The sequence below is a fragment of the Mustela lutreola genome, chromosome 18 (genome assembly GCF_030435805.1).
Source record: "Mustela lutreola isolate mMusLut2 chromosome 18, mMusLut2.pri, whole genome shotgun sequence".
Classification (NCBI taxonomy): Eukaryota; Metazoa; Chordata; class Mammalia; order Carnivora; family Mustelidae; genus Mustela; species Mustela lutreola.
The window spans coordinates 25077574-25100580 of record NC_081307.1 but is presented as its reverse complement, the minus strand read 5'-3'; the positions used below and the strand labels follow the sequence as shown (position 1 = coordinate 25100580).

The following is a 23007-nucleotide window of genomic DNA, read 5'->3' as shown; positions in this document are numbered from 1 at the left end:
GACTCCTCAATCCTGTCTCGAGCTCAGTCCCCATAGCTGAACGCCTGACTCTTGTCATCTAACTTCCTACTTGACTTCGCCACAAGGATATACAGGAGACATCTCATGATCATCATGTACACAAGTGAGTTGCTAGTATTCCCAACAAAACCTACAATGAATAATTTCCTATTGCTGTTAATAGCAACTCTATCCTTTTTGTTCCTGAAGTCAAAAGCTTTTGAGTTTTTCCTGAGTACCATCTTTCCCTCACACACTACGCTCATTGCAGTGAGAGTACTTCTGTTGGCACTATCTCCAAAATATCTCCAGAATCCAATCACTTCTCTGTATTGGATTCTCCGACTCCAATACCACTGGCCTGGTCTAAGTCCCCATCTTCTCTCAGCTGGCCAAGTTGTGACAGTCGTCTATTTGGCATTCTTGCTTCCAGCATAATCCCCTCAGAGTCTAGGCAACATAGCCACAGAGTGGTCCTGCTAAAACAGACCAGTTAGATACACCAGTCCTCTGCTCAGAACCTCCCAATAAACCTTCTTTATCCCACTCTAAGTAAAAACTAAGTTTGTATAATACCTAGAAGGTCATAAAAAAATCTTTCCTAATACTGCTCTCCAATTTTCCAACCTCATCTTTTACTCCACTCCCCCTGGTTCACTCCACATGGCTCAAATGCCCTAATTACTAATTAGCTGAAATGACTGGGAATTAGATTGTACTAATAAGTGAAATACCATCAGAAAAAATTATAGGCCTACCAGTAACAAAATATTTTCCCACTTAAATTTAATTTCACATGTGACTTAACAAATCCAAACAACAATGAAAGACAAGATACTCCTGGGGGTTAAATATCAAAATAAAAGAATCTTACGGATTCATAAGGCAGCTATCAGCTTTCAAAGACCTATATTACTATTATGTGCCCAGAATATAAAAATTTAAATTCTAAATCTTTTTTTTTCCCACTGAGCAAAGAAATCATGATAACTATGTCTTAAGATTTAAATGTATTACACATAGTCAATCCCAGAGGAATTTTAGCATTTACATTTTAACACAAAACACACATTGCTCTCTTGCAAATGACTGCTGGATCCAGGGAAAGCGTTCCTTGATCTGATAGTGTTGAGAAAGCTCTGGAAGTTTAACCATTACCATACAGAATATATCCCAATCTTTGGAACACTGTTCATCTAAAAAGCATAAAATATAAAAATTAACTCTTAATTTCTTAAGACTGTTTTTATTCCACTTTTATAAAGCATACACTTTAGGACATTCCTTAGATAAGATTTTAAAATGAGATTCCAAAATACCAATACTCCCTGGACATCTGGGTGGCTCAGTCAGTTAAGCATCTGCCTTCAGCTCAGGTCATGACCCCAGGATTCTGGGATGGAGTCCCGTATCCCGTATTGATGCAGGGACTCGATCCCCTGCTCAGCAGGGAGTCTGCTTCTCCCTCTACCTCTTGCCTGCTGCTCCCCCTGCTTGTGCTCTCTTGCTCTCTCTCTCTCTCTGGCAAATAAATAAACAAAATCTTTTAAAAAAAATAGCAAACTCCAAATAATTATCTCTTCTCCCTTTGTTCTGTCTCTGGACACTATTTTGCAAATAAAATACAAAAAAGATTGCCAAAGACTGGTCCTAAAATTATTTGTCACAATCTTTTACTCTAACACCTGTCACAAAATAACATACAGTGATTATTTATTTGTCTCCTCGAATCTACCCTGAATTCATGAGAACAGAGACTATATCTTAATTTTACGTTTGAAGGCTTAACACAGTACCTTATATTTAGTAGGGTATTAAAAAAAGAAAGTTTTTGTTAGCTTTTGATTTACATTACTAAGAGGGAACAGAGGGGATGAAAAACCTGGTTTGATGAATTTGACTTTAAATCTGTGTGAGTTACATCTACATTTCAACAGAGGCCTGAGTGATGTTTGATGCCTTCTCTAGGAAAGAACAAAACCACAACTGTGAAGCCATGATGTAAGTCATCAGAAAGCTATCTAACCTCATGATACATAGTGTATTTTGGTTTTCATTAAGATAAAGGCCCAGTTTGACCTCGATCAAATCTTCTGGAATTTTCTGGACTATGGTGACTAACTCATCCCGGTTTGCCCAAGATTTTCCTGGTCCCAGGAAACCCATTCATCCCTGGCAAATGGAGATGCTTGATCACTCTACTCAGTTTCATGCTGAATGAATTTCCTGGTTCCTGGAACTGTCCCAAGTCAGAAAATTGTGTGTGTGTCTGTATGTGCGCGCCTACGTGCAAGGGCACACAGACATTCTGAATAAAGAAAGATTTATTCCTCTGCCAAACTAGGAAAAGAATCCTATTAAAAGTTGGCTCAAGAGATAACAAAGGATACTTCTCTTCCCATTTAAACAATTCCTTTAAAAGACCCAAGTGTAGTCTTTCTCAGTCCATACAAGCTCCACATACTAGTCAAGCTCTTCTTCCAGCCTCTTGCTCTTGCTACAGTTACAAAAATGGCTTCATCAGATAAAGCTTTATGATCTTTTCAGCACTTGAACATGCATGTAAGCATCATCCAGATTCAATAACCATTCATTATTAAGACTTGGTGACACTGCCGTCTGCCACCTCTTTTCTTGTCTTTTATTTTTCCCACTGAAGTGTTCTGAAGCAAACTCAAGACACTGTTAACATCTCGCTCTCCCAAGGTGTCTCTAAAAATTATGGGCATTTTCATTTAAAACCCCAAAGTTATTACATTTAACATAACAGTGGTAAATCCATTTAATACCCATATAAAGCACCTTCCTAAGTGCCTGAAAAACTTTCTCAAGTTGGTTCGCTGGATGTCAGGACCAATTCTTTTGGTTCTTGTACCATTAAGTCTCCCTACATCTACAATGGTCTTCATCTCTTTTTTCTTTGTTCACGATCCTGACTTATTGAAGAGACCTTGTTAATTCTTCCCTTTCCTGTGTGCTGATTTCACTTGTGCCTATCTCTGTTTTCTGTGTTCCACATAAATCGGAACTTCCTCTTTCATGTGAAACTTCTTTAGCAAGAATACTTCATAAATAATACTTCATACAGCACTGCATCAGAGGGCATATTATGCCTGGATATCCTCCTTTTCATGGTAAGATTGCTCTGTGTACCATCAGTTTTGCAATTACTATCTCTGTGACCTGTGAATTCCGGATATCATCCTTGTAAATTTCTTAACTTCCTGCCATCTTTTTTTTTTAATTGTGTTATGTTAGTCACCATAAAATACATCATTAGTTTTTGATGCAGTGTTCCAAGAGTCATTGTTTATGTACACCACCCAGTGCTCCACGCAATACATGCCCTCCTTAATACCCACCACCAGGCTCACTCATCCCCCACCCCCTCCCCTCTAAAACCCTTAGTTTGTTTCTTGAAATCCATAATCTCTCATAGTTCATCTCTCACTTCTATTCCCCACCCTTTTCATTTTCCCATTCCTTCTCCTAATGGTCTCCATGCTATTCCTTATGTTCTACAAGTAAGTGAAACCATATGATAATCGACTTTCTCTGCTTGATTATTTCACTCAGCATAATCTCCTCCAGTTCCATCTACGTTGATACAAAAGTTGGATATTCATCCTTTCTGATCGCTGCGTAATATTCCACTGTATATATGGACCACAGCTTCTTTATCCATTCATCTGTTGAAGGGCATCTCGGCTCCTTCCACAGTTTGGCTATTACAGACATCACTATTATGAATATTAGGGTACATATGGCCCTTCTTTTCACTACATCTGTATCTTTGGGGTAAATACCCAGTAGTGCAATTTCAGGGTCATAGCGTAGCTCTATTTTTAATTTTTTGAGGAATCTCCATGCTGTTTTCCAAAGTGGCTCCCACCAATAGTGTAAGAGGGTTCCCCTTTCTCCACATCCTCTCCAACATTTGTCGTTTCCTGCCTCGTTAATTTTTGCCACTCTAACTGGTGTCAGGTGGTTATCTCAATGTGGTTTTGATTTGAATCTCCTTGATTCCATCTTTTTATAAAGTATATACAAACAAACAGAAGATCATTACACTTAAAAATTCCAAAACTTATTTCCACATTTTTATAAAAACATACTTTCAGTTATAGTTCCAAAAAAGAGGTGTTACATATGAATTTTCTCAGTTTTATAACTGCTCTCAATTATCAGTTATCTTTACTCACCATGCACTCCAACAGAATTCCCTTTTATATTATAAAAATAGTATATTCCCTATAAAATAATATATAGTAAAATGTTCTCTCTACTTCTTCCTCTGGCTCAACAAACCCCTTTTCTGAAGGGAACCACTGTTTATAGATGCACTAGTATCACTTGAGTTTTTTTATTGTGTACATAGACACGTTTTTCTGAGTTCTTTTTGCTGTTGTTATAGTCACACAAATGGATATTATACTCTTCTGTAATTCCCTACTTTTCTTTTAAAATATTAGTGTATATAAGTCTATCTCATTCCGTGTACAGTATTTCCACTGCTAGCTATGCCATGGTTATTTACTCATCGTCTAGAAGAGGAGAATCAGGTTGTTCCATCTCTGTTCTGGCTCTTTAACAAAAAACACCTCACCCAAACTGCTCGTCTGGTTAAGACAGATCAGTATTTCCCTTCCACAAATAAAACGCTATTATCAGCCATTAATATAAAATTCCCAGGAAAATATAATAACCACACAATCAGAGCTTATTAGATTTCTTTCAGGCAGAGAGACATGATTAATCTGCTTGCTAGGTACACCTAAGAAGTTCTTGGAGACAGTGATACTTTAATCAAAATCAAACAACTTGCAAGCTAGAGAATCAATATGGGCACGAGTGCATGGAAACACATATCACCGAAGCCTGTCTTCTTGGGGAGATTTAAAGTAGCACCATAATGAAGATTATTATAATCTCCTTGAAGTCTTCTCAATTCTTGGGCTTTTATAAAGGGAATTTAATTTTTTTATTTTTTTAAAGATTCATTTATTTATTTATTTGACATAGAGAGAAACCACAAGTAGGCAGAAAGGCAAGCAGATGGAGAGGGAGAAACAGGCTCTCTGCTCGGAGAGAGCTAATCTGCTCCAGAGAGCCTGGAGCCTGATGTGGGGCTCGATCCCAAGACTCTGGGATCATGACCTAAGCTGAAGGCAGAGGCTTAACTCACTGAGCCACCCAGGCACCCCTATAAAGGGAATTTTAAAAAGAAATTATCTGGGGAATGAAAACTGATGAACTCAAGTAGAAATAACAACTTTTCTAAAAAGACATTTTATTCATGCCTTTTTCAAAAACTAGGTGTCCTTTAACTTTTCTTCTACAGATTACACATTACTCGATCCTCCTATAGTAATGTTTTCTTCTCCAATCTTTTCCTCTGGTCCTGGGCCTCCTGATCAATGCTACTCTAGAGCATGGTGTCTGGAGCTAAACACATACATGGTCTCATCACAACGGACTGTATCAGGACTATTACTTTGTAATAACAGACATGATACCACTCCTAGAACCTCGGAGTGTCTAACATATTAATGTTTTCTGTAATAGGGTAAAAGCAGACAATCATCCCAGTTTCCTCAACAAGTTATTTTCAGGTTAAAATGAAATGGAAGATATGAAAACATTTTGAAAATACAAAGTTGTTTATTGAAAATAGTAGCTAAAATCTACTAGGGACTTTCTAGGTACGAAGCACTTTTCAAAATGTATTATATGCATTAACTTGGATTTACTTATATTTACCTTACACACCGATTACCAGCGCTAGAAAACTATTATAATCTGCATAGAAAGGAGGAAACTGGGGAACAGGGAGACTAGCACAAGACGTCAACAGCACCATCAGAGATCAAATCCAGACAGTCTGACCTCAGCACACCCCTTCTGCCTTCCTCCTTTCCCTCTGGCCGGCTGCTCAGGTTCTAGATAGCATGTTCGGAGATGGATTAACACGGCTAATTGTCAGGAAGAGTAACTCACGGTGGGCAGGGATCCCGGTGGTGGCTCTAACTACCTCAAGCACTGATCCATAGGTATTATATGTGAAACCCCATGAATGAGGAGAGTGTGACCATCCCCCTGGATGAGCACCCCTGAAATGTAGGGCTTCTTAACAGCACTGTGTAGAATAGTAAGTAGTAGAGGACAAGAAAGAATAACAGGAAACTGAAATCGGACAAGACAATTTATCGGCGTCTTTCCTAGAGCAGGGTTTTTCTACATATCTCTAACAGACTGTCACTTGGTCTCTTGAACTAAACCCCTGCAGTTGTCTCAATGGCTTTTTCCAGAATAATTTTCTGGATACCTTCCTGGTTACCCTCTGGCTAGTCAATACAGCTCCCTAATGTGTGCCATCTTAAGTTCGGCACTAAGTCAGATATGGTCCAATCCAGACCAGTGAGCTCTCATTTAAAAAAAAAAAAAAATGTATTCAAGCAGAGCCAGATAGCATTCCATCAGATCCTCACAGTGACGTCCCAACACTGCATTGGGAGGCTGGACTAACTACCCTTTATGTTCTCCTCCAAGGAACATTCTTTGAATTCTAGATAGGCTGCATGAACAGAGGTAAATATGATTGCTGTTTCCCAGTCTCAAAAAGGACAGTCTTCCAAACACCTGTCATCTTTAAGAATGAACCTAAAGCATTTGAAAACTTGTAGAATTTATGAAATGGCTTATAAAATAAAGTTCCTGTACTTCAGCTGCCTTATATAGTAAAAATTTATTTTTAAATTGAGACTATAAAGGACTATCTTTATTTTAAGTACATATATTGGGAAGAGAAGGAGCAGGGAAAGGAAAGGAGCATACAAGAAAGAACAGGAAATCCACAGAGGAATCTTTGTGAGAATAAAGTTCTGAATGCCAACTAAATTCAATTTTAACTTAACGTTCTCATCATGGAAACTCCAAGGGGATTCTTCAATAGCCAGAAATTTGTTTTTTCTCTTTTCCAGCCTCAGATTCAGCAGAATTGAAACATATGCATGAAAATGAGTTTCTAGCTTCCTCTCACTGGGTTTGCATGGGAAGGGAAAAAGAAAGAATGCTTAGCACTCTCAGAAGGTGCAACATTAATTTTGCATTATTTAATGAGAAACAGCTGGCAGACTTTATGGAAACCAGGTTTCGTGCCTGATACTAACCTGATGCTTTATCCCTTATGCAGAAAAGTTTTCACACTACTCAAACCTTGCCTGAATTCTTTTTATAATTAATATTCGCAGTCTCGGGTTTCAAAATCTAAACATCAAAGATTCTAACTTACATTCAATAGAGAGCTGACTTATTCTTGAAACAGGACACAAGGTACATTGATTGGCATCTAAAGATTATTTATAAGGGACTCATTCTGCGTTAGATCCTTAAATAGTCATTTTAACTGTGCAAGGGAGAAAGTCCTGTAGCTGATTTTAATGTTGTTAAGAGCTCTAGGACTTGGGAGATAGGCTGTCACCTCAAAGTTCCTTCAGTGATAAAGTCCTTGTTGTTTCTGAGCGTGTGTATGTGAATCTGGCAGCTGAAACTAGCCAAGAGCAAAGAGCTCTAGTTCTGTTCCCTGCCCATAGCCCCTTCCCCAATCCTAAGAGGTACTGAGTCCTCTCTGAAATTAGATTACTTTTAGTGGGCATTTTTATGGTCTCAGAGTAGGGTATTATCATGCTACTATCTTCACAAAAGATAAATCAATATAGGAAACATTTTATATGTAGAGTTTGTCTATTTTCAAATTTCCTAATTCGGCTATCCAAATATGCATTTCAAATAATTACACATGGTATTCATAGTGTTGTTTTTGAAGTTTTACTGTTGACACTATTCTTAGCAGAGTAAGGCATTTTCTTACTAGTCACAGAAAGCAATCTTTTAAAAAAAGGAATATTATGGGGATTCTTGATGTTTTTAGATATTTTCCTTTATAATTCTAATTTAATTGAGCAAGTAAGTAAATGGATGAATATGTATGGGGGGGAAGGGAAGCACGCTTCCTGGTCAATTATTAGGAAATTAATATTTTTTAAAAAGGTAGTGATATGAAAATAACCCGGTGTTATTGACTGAGTGTTTTGTGCCCACACCCACCCCGGCAAATTCATATATTGAAGCCCAAACCCTAATGTGGTGGTACTTGGAAACAGGACCTTAAGGAGGTAGGTAGGGTTGGATAAGGTCATGAAGTACAGTCCTCATAATGGGGTTAGTGCCCTTATAAAGAACAGATACCCAAGAGCTTGCTTTCTCTCTCAGCAAGAAGGGGGCTCTCCACAAGCTAGAAGAGCCCCTCATGAGACAGTGACCATCCTGAAACCTTGATGTTGGACTTCCCAGCCTCCAGAACTGAGAAATAAATTTCTGTTTTTTATGCCACCCGGTCTATGGTATGGCAACCTGAGCTGGGATATCAGGTAACTGTACAAAATTAATTAAGAAATTAACAATTTATATTGCTTTTGTATTATAGTCAGACCACAGATCCTAATAATGCTCATTCAAAGCTACATATAATCTAAAAATTCTTTTTTTAAAAAAAGATTTTATTTATTTATTTGACAGAGAAATCACAAGTAGGCAGAGCAGCATGGAGGGGAATGGGGAAGCAGGCTCCTTGCCTAGCAGAGAGCCCAATATGGGGCTCAATCCCAGGACCCTGGGATCACGACCCGAGCCTAAGGCAGAGGCTCAATCCACTGAGCCACCCAGGCGCCCCAATCTCACAATTCTTAAGTCTTTTATTAACTCTTCCCTTTTTGTTGCTTCTCATCAGGCCAGAAATTTTTAAAATCTGACTTGTCTTTGTCCCTAAGCAAGCCTTTCACCCACTAAGGTTCACCCTTACCTAAAGGTAATACTCTACTATTAACTGATGTTAACCCAACAGTTTAAACGAAAGATATCGTATCAAATCATAATCATTATAGGGATATTTTTAAGTATCTTCTTCAGGTAGTAACTGATAACATAAAAATATGTTCCTAACACCGCCCACCATCCCACTCAATCACAGAACTTGGACATCATCAAAACCACTGGAGCTATTGTGTGTGTTACTTCCACACCCACCGCCCTTGCCACTCGGCTACATAGATGTTTCCAAGTGAATGTTGCAGCTGAGATCTACTGTACCCTATAAAGTTTGGTTCACTTGTAGAGGCAGAAAGAGCACTTTGAACTTAGATTCTTGCCATTTTAAAAGAAGACATTTAAGTGTCACTTTTGTAACCAGGCTTCTAAATCAAATTTTAGTAATGTATCATACTCACAGCAAAATGATTGAGTACTCACTCCTTTTCTATCCCTCAACTAGTAACTAGTCTAATGTTGACAACTGCAGGAAACATGTTTTTTGGATATGGGTGTAGGAGAAACCAAAGTTAGGAGGACGGTGGCTAAGCAGAGCTAAAGTGAACTCCTGTTTTACCACCTGCCTTTTAAAGGTTTTTTTTGTTGTTTGTTTGTTTGTTTGTTTGTTTTTGACAGATCACAAATAGGCAGAGAAGCAAGCAGTGAGAGAAGGAAGCAGGCTCCCCGCTGAGCAGAGAGCCCGATGTGGGGCTCGATCCCAGGACCCTGGGATATCAAACCGAGCTGAAGGCAGAGGCCCCGACCCACCGAGCCACCCAGGCACCCCTACCACCTGCTTTTTAACACAGGTCCCTTTCTACTAAAAATTCGTTTCTCAAAGAGAGAAAGAGAGCACAGTTGGCATGAGTACTAATTACCCTCACCAGTAGAAATGTCATGCTTGACAAAATAGAGACTGTTTTAGAAGAAGCGATTCCCTAATGAAAAATAAAAAAGACATTTTCAAGCCCTTATTGTTACAAAACGAATATACACAAGCATAGAGATTTTATACAATATATTCCATCATAAGTAGGCAAGAAAACTTGCTCTAAGGGATTTCTGCATTATAGTAAGGCATGCACTGCTCAGCAAGATGTATTTTAAAGAAGCGATTAGATTAGATATATAATTAAACATAAAGTACTTGAAGAGTTCCCTAATGCAAACTTATGACATTTTGACCTTCCTGTAATCCCAAGTAACATCCATAAAAGTTGGAAATTTAAAAAATGGTATGACTTTTCATCCACCAAGTTATGCCAAGATCAGAGGACGATGATAAAGGCCACGAAAGGCTACAGAGTGCCAGGCATGGGCCCTCAGGTAACGCTAACACTTTCTTAAAGGAAAATAAGGCTCTAGGTAAATTTTATTCCAGATTCCAGGAGTGTCTTATCTGGTGTGACTCCATACATCCTCACATAATCTAATTCTGTATGACTGGTAATTGCTACTAACTCTAGCGAGAAATAAGTAATATATTACAATCTTAAATAAGTAATATATTACAATCTTAAAATATTGGTGTTAAAGGTATTTGAGAGGTCATATGGCCAAATTCTTCAATGTGTAGGCTAAAAAATGGAGAATTCAGGGGCGCTTGGGTGGCTAGGTCGGTTGAGTGTCCGATTCTTGATTCTAACTCAGGTCATGATCTCAGGGTCATGAAATTGAGCCCTGAGTTGGGATCCGCTGTCAGCACAGAGTCTGCTTGAGATTCTCTCCCTCCCTCTCCCTCTGCCCTACCCCTGGCTCATGCTCTTTCCCAGAAAGAAAGGAAAGTAGGAAGGAAAGAAGGAAGGGAGGGAGGGATCTTTAAAAAAAAAAAATGACAACCCAGAGATATGACAAAACTTGCCTAGTAATAATTTTAATTTAAAACTTGGTCTTCTAGCTTTAAATTCCTGCTTTTCCCCATAATACTATGAGCACCCCCCCCCTCAAGAAATGCACATGCATGTGAAATTAATTTTTGCATTCCAAGAGGGAAAATAATATGAAAATGTAAGATATAAATTCAAAATAATTAAACATATCTAAGGAAATAAATGTATTTGGAGATTTATCTTTAAATCTTCACTAACTCTTCCTCACAGCTCTGAAAGAGCCCTTTTCAGTAATCCACTTGAGAAAAGTTGCAATCTTTCCCGCCCAAAAGATAATAAGTGTTGAGTCATATTCACTTACAGTATGGGCATTTCAATGATCCTGTACTAGATAGCAAAACACCCCCAACTAGTGGCTTACCTGACTGGCTCTTCTACTCTATGCAGTATGGGCTAGGGTGCTAGGGATGGCTGATGTCACCCAGAGGCTAACCTGGGAATGACTGAGGCTAGTGTCTGGGATGCATGGACAAAGAGTCACACAGAGACTTAGCTGAGCTCAGGCAGGTCCCCGGGTAGAGGTGTCCACGTGGCTGCATGGGCTGCCTTATGGCGTGGCAGCTGAGAGCATTCCAGAAGCCCTGAACTGGCTGGCCACTGCCAGACCAATTCAAGGGCTAGTCCCAAAAGTGGCACAACACCACTTCTGCTTTACTTTATTCATCAAACCAGTCCTATGCTTAGCTCAAAGTCAATGTAGGGAAGGAACAAGACCAAAGCATAAAATAATGAGAGGCATGGTTTCCTTTGAGAAGTCTTCAAAGTAACAATCTACCATACAATGGCTGTTAAAACCTGGTCAAACATGATTTTTGGTGGAGACTGACACTGAGGGAGGGAGCTGTTAACCAGGAATACTGAGAAATTCTATATTACAATACAACAAACATATATAACCCTAAAATTCAAATATAAATGCAAAAGAAAGCTCATTAATCTTATATTGTTTATTGGATTCATTTATGGAATTGAAATGAAAACTGTGGTATTATTTTCAGCCAGGTATTAATTTTTAATAAATATAGGCTCAAATGGTTATAGATATCTCAAAAACACATTTCTGAATTTATAAACTGTTAATATAAACAAATTTATTTATTAAAAGTGATGTTTTGGGAGGGTGGTGAACACCAAGCTCCGAAAGAATTCAATTACATGCTTTGTAGACTACCTGGTAACATACATTTATCCAAATGATATGTGACTGAAAGACAATTTCCATGGCAAAGTGGGGGAATGCTGGAGTACTCAAAACTATACATATGTCCATTCTAATATGCCCCAAAGCTTCAAATACATGTACCAAAGGAGTTGAATTTTAATTTACTGAGGTTCTACCACGTGCTACAATGGTTTACATTAACCACATTATTTCACTTTACCCTCTCAACTACCTTGTGGAAGGAGTATGATTATGTCCATTTACAAATGAATGCACTAAAAACTGCAGAGCCATGGCCACACACTTGGAAAGTGGAACAGCAGAGAATAGAACCCAGTATGTCTAACCTCTGAGTCTGTTTGATCTTTCAACTAAATAATTCTTTTATGGTATCTTCAACGGGTGGCACTAAATTCTACTTTATTTCTACCTGATCTCCATTAAAAAATAGTTTTCAAACACTTTAGTTTTCTGTTTCCAGAATCTTATTCATTATTAACTGTTTTATGGAAGCAAACATTTACACAGCGGAAATCTGACATTTAAAGATACCCTTTAGTGAATGTTTCTGAGTTTAAATCATGCTCCTCCAACTGCCCATTCATCTAAATTTGTGGTTTCTTAGAGAAGAGCATCCATGTCCAAATACTAATGCTTTAAAATAAAGGGACCAAAACCAAAACAAAACAAAACAAAAATGAAAACAAAAAACAATAACAAAAAACCCACCTTAAATCTACACTTTATAATTGTATGACAGCAAAAGGAATCATACTTTTTTTTAGAGCATTACCTTCAATGTACAGGAAAATGTCTTAATCATTCAATCTCGCACTGAGCTTCTTGTGAATCGATACCATTAAACACATATTTATCTCCCATAACACTTAGCACAGTGACCTATACACTGTACCTGAGTGCTGGCTGAATGAGTGAAAGGAGCTGAAAGAAACCTAAAACACCAGAAATTACACTGAATACTTCCTAAAAATAAGTTACCAACAAATATTCGTTACTTTCATTATTTGTTGACAATCATAATGATAGGCACAGTACACGCATGCAAAGTATTACGCATCAGTAATACCCAGCTCCAATCTAGTCCCTTGTTATAAGGAGGGGATAGATGTAGGACATTCATTTTGGAAGGGGATAAAGGCAGCCAAGAAAGGGAAATCACACAAGAGGGACCAGAAAGAACTCTGAAGAGGGCTGAGTAGTAGAATAATTTGAGATGTACTGAAGAATTTTTTTGTTCAGTGTATAAAGATATCCTTATGAAAATTAATACTGAAAAACAAGAAACCCCTATCACCTTAAAGTTACATATCAAACAATTAATTTGGCTGGTTGCTAATAAAACATCTGATCTTGACAGAAAACACTTTAAAGGAAGAATAAATGTTTGAAAATATAGAAAAAAAAGAATTCTAGAAAGGGAACAATCTGTTCAAAAGATCTAGTTGCATTTCACTCCAATTCAAAATAAGGAACCATAAAATGTTATGTCTAATCATAATGGGCAGGTGATTGAAGAATAAATTCTATCTATGCCCCATGTTTCTAAAGTGGCCATCATTTAAATGTGTATATAAGTGTACAAAAGTGGCATTTTAGAACAAAATATTGTAACAAAATTTTGTCTTTGCTTTTCGGGGTAAAAAACAACTGGAAATTTCTCAAGTAGCCAAGCTCCACTTTGATTTACATGTAAAATAAAAGCATAAATAACAATGTAAATTACTTAAAACCTTATTGGTACTTCACTATTTTCAGAATTCTACAGGTTAGAAAAACAAATGTCTATGGGAAATAAAAACATTAACCACTCATATATTACCTAATTAGATAATCACCACATCACAGTATAGAATTAAGAGACTATTTAAAAGTTACATTGTCATTGTATAATCCCACATATTGCATTGAAAAGGAATGCTGCAGCCTAAAACCCCGACATGTATTAAGGCAAATTCTGCACCTACTAGTTAACTATAAGGAACAGTTCTCTCTAAAAATATTACGAAATTGACATTTCCATGTGCTTTTTAATTTATAAACCAGGAATCATAGTAAAAACAGAGATAGGCAAGGACTCACTAAAGCATTAACACAGTCATTTAGAAACCCTCTAAGAATAAGTTTGATTCTGCACTGCATTCTAAAATGCAAATTTAAGAAATAAAACCTTATATACATAACTTACTATATTTGTAAAGTAGCTTTATTCTCTTGTTAATATACAATCTCACTTCCTAAACACATGCAAATGGCCTGAAAAAATACTAAATACATAAGACAGACGTGTAATTTCACAGCTAGATTTGCTTACACATATCCTTGACACCAAAAGCAAGAAAACAAAAGATACTGTCATAACTAAGGGATCTTATCCCAATCTCCATTAGCATCCAGAATATGTACCACTTTGTGGCTTTACTGTAGCTGGCACATTTAATAAGAATTACTCTGTGCCATAAACAAAGGTAATATCTAAATATGAACGCAATTCGATTTTAATTATAAAATTTTATTTGCATTTTGCGTACCGATGCACAATTGTGAATGATTTTTTATGTTATATGCATAGAACCAAAACGTAATAAATGCTTACGTCTCGTTTCCTTTTTCTATTTAATTTGAGCAAATTAATAATCTAAAAAAGTATAGGAACACATTTTGGAGAATTATTGCATTATTCATATATTATGAATCCTATAGCATATTAATTTATGAAATGTTCTTAAAAATGTCCTATACATTAAAATATATAATTTTCCTCCACTGTGTAATAACTCAAAAATAAATGAATAAAATAATACTAGTAATAACATATAATAACAGAAAATATAAAATCTCCCATTCACATACTTCAGAGTTAATTTTCTAAAGGGAAAAGAGCACAGATGATTTTACACTCGGAGGATAAAATTCTGTTTATTAGGGAGCATATTCATATCCTAAGATTTCTGCCAACTGCAAGGCGCCGGGCTTGGTCCAGTGCAAAATACAAAGAGCAAATGGATGAATAGAGGAAAAATTTCTGTGGTAAATGCCATAGAGTAATACAGAAAAGGAGCCATAGGAATTTGGGTACGGAATACACTGTTCCAGCTAAAGGAATGAGGGGAGAGATACATCCTCTTTAGGGGAGAAGGAAAAATCAAGGAGTTCTATATAGTTACATGGGGATGAGGCAGGGAGAAGAGGTAATTTGTTAATTATCAGTGTTCATGCCCCTTAATTATTACGATTTCCTGAGCTACAAGTGGGGCTGGCAAGGTCTAAGGGCGAGAATGGGAGAATGAATCTGGGATGGAAATCGACTCCTGCTACAGTAATAGCACAAAAATTCTGTAATATTAAAATGACTAAGAAAACCTGAAGTCGGCTGGGCTCTAGATAAGCTCCATATAAAGATATAGCTACGCTTACTATAGTTAAGAAGGCCCTTTTCTGCACTGTGATAAAAGTTACTTTATCTACTGAGAGGATCCAAACAAAATCTGGAGCTCACAGTAACTCAAGAATGTTAAAATCCCCACAGCAACTTCCAAATTAAAGGAAAAAAATGAGCAGTTATCACTTAACAACATCTCTCAAAAGTCATCAATAATACTGAGTAAATCTTTGCTAGTTCATAGCCTGAAATATATATAATTTAACCTTCCATTAAAGTAGAAGTCTTTCCCTTAAATTATCCAGAGAAACTGCATGCTCACTAGGCCACGTGATATTTCACGATATATGAGCCAGCTATAATAACAAATAACATGTATTTGGGGGGAGGATTCAATTCTTTGCCATTTTTAAATGGGTTTCATTACAATGGGAAAAGAGCATGGACACACTTAAAGACATTATATCTAAGGGGTGTACCATCCATCCTGACATTTTCCAGAGGACCTTTTTACTATAAATAATTTCAAAGAAACTAATTCTTTAAAGGCTAGACACAAAATGATTTTCCTCAATATTTATGATGTGACTCTACAAATATTTTATGCTTTTGAAATACAAAATCTATCCTTAAACAATAAGATAGGAGCTGTCATTTTTTAAAAGACTTTACAGCACAGAGTGCTTTGTTTTTCAGTAGCTATCAGGTAAATTACTGCAAAACTTTGCAGTCAATTATCGGAGGCCGTGAAGGGTTACATTTTAGCCAATAAACAGCACAAATACAAAGCATATCACGAAGATGCCAGCTGTACGTTTTATACATACACCTTACATTTATAACAACTGTAGTTTAATGCAGAATATTTCCTCTTTAACCTATTTTTTTCAATATAGCGTGATAAAAACTTAGCCAATTAAAGAAACAATAAACAAAAAAGCTGAACTGTTACTTATCTAAAAAATTGTTGGCATTTTCTCAGCTCTAAATGGTAAAAACTGTTGGTGTCTAGCAAACAAATCTCCCTCTGCCAAAAAGGAAATAAAAAATGCAAATACCCTAACAAAGCCGGGTAAAAACAGGACATAAACAAATATTTCTAATTGCCACAATCGTACACAGAAAATAATACATGTCATAATTTTAATCACCGACAAAGCTGCAGTTCCATTTAACAAACAACTTCCAGTGTCTGACATTTAAGAGAAAAGGCTTAAAATCCATGCTTCACCAGCTCTATGAATATGTCACAACTGCCAATAACAGATACAGCAGCATTTCATTTTATGGTCAAAAGATGCCAGTAAAAATACAGTTATACAGGATATATACATATGTGTACAGACACATATATATATGCCAACTTCAAATATTTTCAGTATAAAACAAGAAGAAATTGTCAAAGGAGGATATTATATTTTAAATAACTTACCTTTCGCCCATCACTTGCATGGCAATTCACATTGAGAGGAGTCAGTAAAGCCATTAGTTTTTCTTCATTACCGCTCCTGTAAAAAGGTAGTGAGTCAATGCCTATAAGATTATAGAGCTTCTTACGAATATTTATAGTTATTTTTCAGAAGAGTGGAAAATAATATGGCTTTGCTTTGATTTCTTATATATGGCTCTCAATGAATCTCTTTTGGTATATTCAATTAAATTAATATATTCCTAATTAATTCCCATTAATCATCATACAGTGGTACATCTTGGGTAATATAGCTTTCTACATTTTTATTTGTTTTATTTATCTGCATCAAGTCACCTTAATTACAAACAAACTTTATTCTCATAAGTGATCTAAAACACTGGACTTAAAAATACATACAAAATGATGAAAAGAGCTAACAAATTAAAATAAAAATGACCAAGAACAAAAGAAAATGGATGAAAATTTTAATATTTACTTTATGCCCCCCATTCAAGCTTTGCTAGAAAAAATTTCAGAGGAAAATGAAGAGATAGGTATTTAAATGCTCCAAGAAGATCATCCGAAAAGCTGGGCAACTCAGATCTGCAGGTACCCTAAGAAATGTTTCAAATAAAATCAACCTTATAATCTTTACCATGTTGAAAAACTCTATCATTTAAGACACTAATCATGTAAAATAAAGTATAGAGAGACTGAGTATGAGGTCTTATCCGCATTATCACGTAAAATCCAAGCAAGACAATAACACGTTATAATTTTTATAGTCCTCCACCTGCCCTCCCCTTTTTCTCCCTTACATGCATTATACTCACTTAAAATGAATGGAATCACTTACCTAGCAGCTTCTAGGAGTTCGTCTTTCTTGTATTCACCTAGATGATTGCAAAATATCATGCTGTTAGCATTTGGCAGAAGACAGATTAAGAAATGCAGTAGGCAGCAAATACAGAATTAAATAGAGAAGAACAGAAAAAGAGAGTCCACACCCCGCTGGGTGATGGAGCCGTGACGTTAGCCAGCTTGTGAAGGCAGCATCACCAGTGCCTTGGAGACGGGCAGCAAATTGACGCAGCTTCTTGTCCAATCCTCAGATGAAATAGCTTTCTTCAGACAACCAATGAATGCTAAATCTCGTGTCCAGAAACACATTCCCTCTGATAACAGCATGCCAGCTGAAGACAATGTCCCCTCCCCCCTTTCCTATTCAGGCTGTCACAGTATACTTGTGAAGCATAATACATTCTGAGACAAAAGCAAAATAATGTGGCTCTTTAAAGGTACAAATTACTAGGCTTCAAAAAAACCTCAGTTTTATTGGTAATGACATGGAAAGTTTTAAAAAAAAATTAATTACCGCTGCTGAGCATTACAGCAATAGAAAAAATGTATCAGCATCATGAAGCTTTTGCCTCACTAGGGTAGGTCTGTAGACTAGAAATACGTGAACTCCGTACCAAATGCTATGAACCTCTTGGAGGCAGCGCTCCAAAAACCAAAACAGTGAATACATTCTTAAATGACAGTAATATTCTAACATGCTGCAGGCTTCACACTTTATACAAATTCAAGACAAAATCTTAACAAACAAGAAACCTGAAAATTATTTTTAAAAAACGAGGCTAGGGTCTCTGAGAATAAGCAGATAGAGAACTACTGAGATGTGGGTAATTTTTCTTCCTTCTCTTTTTTAAAACATCACAGGCTGAAACGAGGTATATAATCTAAAACCTTTGATACGCATTTCTTAGAGTATTCAAGATCTAACGAATAAGCTTCTTTTGCAAGCTCAATTGAAGGACAAGGAATTTTAATAAAACAGTGTTTGCTCATTCAATAAATAAAAAGAACAGCCAGGACTATGATTCAGCTGTGATATGCTGACTCAGTTGGCTATATAATGATAAAAATAATTATACAAAATGTCTAAGCAAACAATTACATGAAAGCAAATATTAAGCATATATTTAAGAAATGAAATTTTAGATTAAATGAAAATGTTATTCTATTAAGAATTAAGCTTAAATTATTTTAGAAGTCTTATCACATAAATATGGATTTCTTTGCATTTTATTTCTATTTCATTACAGAATGCAGAATATTGATGCAAATACTATAAAGTCACCTAAGGACAACCGAGCCCATGTTTAAATTCTATGACCCACCATTAGCAAATATTCTTTTAAAGTTTGTCTTGTTTCTCAGATTAAGATCACATTAAAATCTCAAAACTGTACACAGTTATTTTCAAATAAGGAAAAAGTTATTAAATATCTATTCTCTCCTAAGGGAATTTTATATAACACTAAAGTCATAGATTCAACAATATACACAGATCATGATCATGGAGTTGGTCTTTCCAATTTCCCAAATAATGTATTCAATCCACATTCTTTAACTGATTGAGTTTTAAGACTTCTATTACTTTACGTCCCGGCCAATAAGATTCTTGCCTTCCCAAAGCCAAAGACCTACCTTAACTATATATTTTAGGTGGCAATACGGGAGTTAGTGAGTCCATTTAAAATGCTTCTTATGAGGAAAATGGCTAACTCATACCCTGAGATGCCTTAAGAATCAGGAGCAAAGTTAGTCAAATTATGAAACTATCTGTAGAAGTCATTCAGTCAGTCCGTCAACAAACATTTATTTGAAAGGTATATATGCCGGACTCAAAAACACAGAAGACACTATCATCTCGGAACTCTAGGAATAATCGCCTATTAAGTGAGACAGATGAACACATGATTCTGGTAGAGTCTGAAAAGATCTTATGAAACGCTATAAAGAGCTTAAAGCCTACTCTAACTGAGATTTTCGTTAGAGACAGGGTAATTGTGGTTCAACGAAGGTTTGAGGGGAAATGCGAGGTGATGCTCAGGTGAAAAGGGTGAAGGAGAAGCAACCAAGCAAAGGAAAAGAAATAAGGACAAAACAGTAGTTCCGCAAACCTGAACCCACACACCGCAGGGGAATGGGTGAGCAAGCCTGAGACAGAGCAGGAATAGATCATGAATGGCTCTCTAAGCAAGTTTGAACTTTATTTCAAAACCCATGAAGAAGTAATTGAAACACCTTAACAAGGGGAGAGCAAAGTATATTTAAAGGCCTGTTAAGTTCTGTAATTATACTCTACTTCAGTGAATGCGGTTGGGGAGAAAAGAGTGGCCCAAGAGGTAAGGAGGGGGTGGGGAGAGACAATGAATTCTGACATGGTTTATATTTTGAGGTAAGTATAGATTCCCTGGTTAACAGTCACAACACATTAAAACTGGGAACAGAAGTACCTACTACTGAAATGTGACTCACAGCGAAACAGGACTCTAATAAGGTAGAAAATAAAACTGCAAAGTACTTGGGATGTTCCAAGTTCAAATCAGTCTACCTACATACACTTCTCATCAAGTACAGCTTATGGATGTTTTCTCCAAAAGGCACATTTTTAGAAAAATGTTATTCCTGCATGAGTAAGATGAAAATAAACGAAAGCTTTCTAAAGGAAAATATTTAAGCACATCCGACAGTCAGGCACAGGTATTACAAATGACTTTCTACTTTTACTGTTAGAGACTCTAGTACTTTAATCAGCTTTTCTGCAATACATTCCAGCATCCACTATCTGGTGCCCAAGGACCATAATCCATAAACAGTCGAAGCTATTTTTCAAATGCTACATCTCAGGAACAACCAACAGTGAATTAGAGTCCCTTGTATATGCCGACAACAAATCTGAGCTACTTACTTAACAGCCAAACCACTAGTTCTGTTTCATTTTAGCTGCAACTCTGAAAATATTCTGGCTGAGACTACAATGCTCGATGGAGCATTTATATTCTTTAATAACATCCAGATAAAGGCTAGCAATAGATCAGCCAGAAAGGAAACTAGGTAATTATAGTCAAAATAATAGCAGCCAGGAATGCTGAAAATAAATGGCCTCTATTTTTCTTTGATTAGAATAAAATATGTGGGCTTAAAAAAAAAAGCAAGGCACAAAGTTTACTTTTCAAAGTCTGAATTGCTTTTTTATTAGTAAACTAGTGACAGGATATATGTAAGAATAAACACACACACACACACACACACAGGGGGAGGTTTGAGTCAATGTGTTAAGGAGGTATGCTATCCCAAAGCTTTAAAAAAAGGTTAAAAATATAATGGTTAAAAATGAAACTCCCCTCTCCATTTTTCTGAGGTAGTTAGGAAAAAACTTCTCTTTTTACCTAGTGTGAAGGTGAAATCACTTTTTGAATAAAAATGAAGAAGACTTACATCAATAGAGGAGCCATAATTATTGACAACTTAATTTCAACATTTTAAAGTGCTTTTGCCTCCTTCTTCTGCAAATGACAGGATCAAAGTAGCCTTAGTTTTGTAAAACTGAGTCCTTTGGTTTTGTTGAGGTGAAACAGCATGAAAATATTATGAATACAGAATCATAAAATCTTAGAGCAATGAGAGACTCAAAAAGGATTATGATTTTTCTCTACTTTGAAGCCATGGGCAATACATGCCTATAGTAACATTTTCTTAGATGCAATGAGGGGAATATAATTGGAAAGTTACCTTTCTTCTGTCACCTCACCTCCAATTTCAGAATCATTCTCCTAAGGGATCATCTGCGACATATTCATTTCAGTTAATGAAACTGACACTGAAGCAGTTAAATGAATTGTTTACAGGTTTACTGAGCATTATTCATGATCTGTCAGGCCCTAAAAAAGGCTAATATGTGAACACAACCAACCAGATTTGAATTCTAAAAGACAGATATAAATAAGAGAGTAACAAAAACATAGAGATAAAGCAATTTTAAAAACAACAATGACCAGCTTTAAACTAATATAACTTCTTTATATTACATAAGCTAAATATTTCCAACAAAACATTTTAAAGCATTTAAACTTTCATATGAGCTTGTAAAACAAGAACCAAAAAAATGTATAAAGGGCTTAAGCTTTTAGTTTGTTTTAACAATGTGGACCAAGGGAGGAGAAGAGAAAAATTCATTCTGGGTCTATTCAAATGATCAATACATTTGGCATTTCCTATAGCATGCTTTAATTCCTCCTGCTTTAGATATCTCAAGGGAAGAGCTATGTAAAGACTTTAATCAATCATCTCAGTTATCAGGTTTAGGGACCCTTACATAGCTGAGTGCTAAACAGTACCATGAATTGATAATTCTCACAGAGATATTTCCTCATCAAGGTACCAGAAAATGTAAGAGATGAACAGATCTTGTAGCTTACCTGACAGCCTATATGGGAAATAAAATATTAATTTAGGTGACAAACACCACTGTATTTTCACTAGTAGATTTGAAAATTTAGAACCGACTACGTTGTTATGGAAGGAATTTCACTACCACACCAGGAAATAATCTAATTTCAAGAAGCTAAAGCTATAGGTCTTCCACCAAAAGCAATTTTCAGACAGGTTGCTATTCTCCTATAATAAACTCCAGGAATTCTTGAATTTATTTTTTTTCTGAAATCTTTCATAAATATTTTTAGGACAACTGGGGAAAAATTACAAAGTTATCAGAGTTCTCAATGCCTTCCTCCTGCATCTGAATCTTCCAGTCTTCCACTCATTTTGATGCTGCATTCAAAGTCCATACTTAAGTCCAGAATCATGGTCAAACTAAACACTCCACAACCATTCTAAACACAGAATCATTGGGGGTTTTCAAATTCTACGCTTGAACAGAGTATTTTCCTAATGGAGATCCTTTTCTTCTTTTGCCTCCTACAACTGACCTTTTCAATTAGCCAATATTAGCTACCATTAAACATGGCCTGTGCTATAATACCACATAACCTCGAAGCTCTGCTGTCCAATATAATACCCAGCACTCTCACATTGCTGTTTACTTTTACGTACATTAACATTATAAAAAAATAAAAACACTGCTCCTCAGTTGCACTAGTCTTATTTCAAGTTTTCAATAAGCACGTGGGGTTATTGTCTACTATAGTAGGCAGCGCAGGAAGAACGTTAGAATTGTTCGAACTTCTTTTGGACCATGCTACGTTAGTGTTTTTATTGACTATTTAAAAAGTCATCCTAAAAAAAACAGAAAAGAAGTCCTCTTTTACTTTAATAAACTACTTTCCATATTTTTCTTAAAGTTGTCACCGCCAAAACTGTATAAACTTTGTGTCTCCTATTAAGTACCAAACAACTTCTTCATCAGCATGAAATACAGGTGAGAACACTGAACTGTATGATAAAAGATCTGGAGTGAATTCTAGCTCTA

The 23007-nt window shown here is 36.3% G+C and overlaps 2 protein-coding genes across 2 annotated transcripts in view; one reads left to right on the top strand and one right to left on the bottom strand.

Moving 5' to 3' along the window:
* DUSP4 (dual specificity phosphatase 4) overlaps window positions 1-23007 on the top strand; it is a 277349-nt gene that overhangs the window by 104389 nt on the left and 149953 nt on the right. The gene's annotated exons all lie outside the window — the stretch shown is intronic.
* Window positions 1-23007, bottom strand: part of TNKS (tankyrase) — a 209908-nt gene that overhangs the window by 80043 nt on the left and 106858 nt on the right. The window contains exons 4-5 of the mRNA XM_059156236.1: window positions 17584-17620; window positions 16749-16824 (exon numbers count right to left, since the gene is read on the bottom strand). Coding sequence (XP_059012219.1) covers window positions 16749-16824; window positions 17584-17620 — 113 coding nt within the window. The remainder of the gene's footprint in view (window positions 1-16748; window positions 16825-17583; window positions 17621-23007) is intronic.